Below are 2,642 nucleotides of genomic sequence, written 5' to 3'. Positions count from 1 at the left end.
ACACACACACACACACACACACACACACACACACACACACACACACACACATACACACGCACATACACACGCACAAGCAAGCATAACCCACATGCGCCCCGCACACACACACAGGATACATCATGTAGATTACATTTAAAAAACATGTCTCTCGCCTAAACATCTTCAAGATCAACTCATCTATTTCTTCCCACTCATAAAACAAGAAGTACTAAGACCACCTTTAAGTGGGGACAGCAAAGCAAATTAATTACAGGTTTCAAATCCTCACGCCTTTTTCCAACAGTCGAAACCTGTCCCCATGCAGCGGTGGTGAGACTCAGGCTATCCAAAGCTGCTAGGCCGACGGCTAAACAATAAAAAGACAGGGCCACACCATGGCAAGGGGGGGGGGGCACAGCTAGGAGGCAGCGGCATAAAGAAAGCATCAGTCAGCCAGGTTAGAATAAAGTAGCACATACTGCAATTGGAAGCTTTAATCACTTTGCCACCACAAGGCTCATGTAGGAAAAAGACCTTTCCATCAAAGGCAAAGGCATTTTGGGTAAAAATCCAAATAAACAGGGGGGGTAAACATCACCGCTCTGCGAGATGTGACGGCAAAGTGTTAAGCACAAGGGGGGCTATCCCGAAAAATGCTGTTTAGAAAAAATTGAAGGTAAAGCTTTTTATCCTTATTCAATTTCTTCAAAAAGCTAGAAAAGTTTTCTCTGTAACAAAAAGGTTTTCTTTTGTCCTGAGTCTTTGGTAGTTTTAATTAGATTTTTCAAGAAGATTGAAAAAAAAAGGCAAAAATGAAAAAAAAACAAATTGAGGAAGAACAGATTCTACAAATCAATCCAAAAGGAAAAAAATCTCGCCTTCATAAGGCTACATGCGAAGACAAGATATGGCAACAAAGAACAAGTTTTCCACACAAATATCATGAGACTAAAGAAGGGTAAAATGAAACTCAAAATGTACTATTGGGCTGTCATAACCAGGGAATGAAAAATCAAAACAATGTTTTCATTTCATTATTTGATTTCACCAGAATAGCCCATAACAAAAAAATAAAATAAAATAAAATATGAGGGAAAGAATTATTGCCCAACAGTTTGATCAGCTACAGTTCCATTAAGCAATAGAGCAGGGTAAGACTTACATTCAGAAAGCAAGATTTTCTTGAAAATTATTGCACGAAGAATCACACACACAGACTTATTTCCCACAATGGTATACACCCCCAGTTTATGTTATTAGTAAGCAAGAATATTATCTTAAAGGAGAAGTCGCACTTCCTATTAGCTCTCTCAGCACACACTCAGTTATGTTTCCACAAACGTGGGAAACTCAGAATAAATGTTTAACCCTATCCGTGCGGCCCGGGGTCATTTTGTACCCCCGGAGTTGCATTCTTCATATTTTAGAATACTTCTAGTACAAAGATCTCTTTGAAACTTTCAGTATTTCTCAAAAAATCATTTTGACAGACTGCTATGCAAAGTGTACGGATCGGATTAACGAGTAAATTTCCTCTTTGGAAAGTGGTGGTACAGAGTTCCCCACTTTGTATGGATACGGTAGTAAAACACGATGTACGGATAGGGTTAAGTATTAAGTATGCAATTTTTCTTTCTTTTTTTTTCTTTGTTAATTTTTTAAAACTGTCTTCATCCCATATGGGCTCTTCAACGTCTTCCCAAAAAGTAATTGCAAAACGTATTCATTCACTGACAACACTAATTTCCAGGAGAAAGATAAACCTAATCTGAGTCTCAGTCCCTCCACACCCCTACAAAAAAGTTCACGATACACTGAGCTAACTCAAATCATCAAAATCTTGAAAGTCTCGAATACGCTGTATCACGAAATTAGAAAAATTCACGAGACAGGAATCACTAGATCAGAGCTCATAAACGTAAAACAAGTTCTACTTCCCGCATGCGACAGGTCCTTTAAACATATCCGCACAAAATTTACACCCACCATGCACATAACATCTACTTCCCCTGGAAGCAGCAGAGGCTAGACGACAGACTATAAATAATACCTCTGTCCGCAACTAAAGCAGTAGAGGCTATAGAAGACAGATTATAAATAACATCTTGGGCCGAAACTGAAACAGCAGCGGCCAGATGACAGACTATAAATAACACCTCGGGCTACAAAGACTATAAATAACATCTCTGACTACGAAGACTGTAAATAACAGCTGGGGCCATGACTCACCTCGGAACTTGCTGAAGTCTAGGTGCGTCTCGCGTATGGAAAAGTCTGCCTGGAACGGGGCGATCTGTTCTCGCAGGATGAGCAGGTGTTTGATGAGGAACAGTTCTCCGTCCAGGACGCTTTGCTGGGGGGGACATAGAGAGCCGTGACACCATCTCTTAGTTTTGGGGAGAGTTTTACTCAGGCTTACTCTGCTCACCTCTCTAGCCTCAACAGCACAAAGTCTGCTTTGACTATCAAGGCACCCCGGAAAAAGCAGTTCACAAGAGAGTGATAAAGATACAAAAGTAGGGGGGAAATGACGATAGTAAGGATGAGGAGAGAAAAAAGCAGCAGTTCCCACTATGTTGTTCAGGCACAATATGAGCAAGACATTGATAAATCAGCCCATTTAAAATTCTACCGTGCATATGACCATGTTAATATCCCCC

The 2,642-nt window shown here is 40.5% G+C and overlaps 1 protein-coding gene across 1 annotated transcript in view; it reads right to left on the bottom strand.

The window, feature by feature from the left end:
* Positions 1-2,642, bottom strand: part of LOC101846098 (conserved oligomeric Golgi complex subunit 3) — a gene marked incomplete in the record, with an annotated part of 36,608 nt that overhangs the window by 15,339 nt on the left and 18,627 nt on the right. Inside the window, 1 exon segment of the mRNA XM_013088529.2 lies at positions 2,212-2,335. Coding sequence (XP_012943983.2) covers positions 2,212-2,335 — 124 coding nt within the window.

This window comes from Aplysia californica, unplaced genomic scaffold (assembly GCF_000002075.1).
Source record: "Aplysia californica isolate F4 #8 unplaced genomic scaffold, AplCal3.0 scaffold00757, whole genome shotgun sequence".
NCBI lineage: Eukaryota > Metazoa > Mollusca > Gastropoda > Aplysiida > Aplysiidae > Aplysia > Aplysia californica.
The sequence above is the reverse complement of the archived record's forward strand: the minus strand, read 5'-3'. Positions and strand labels throughout refer to the sequence as shown.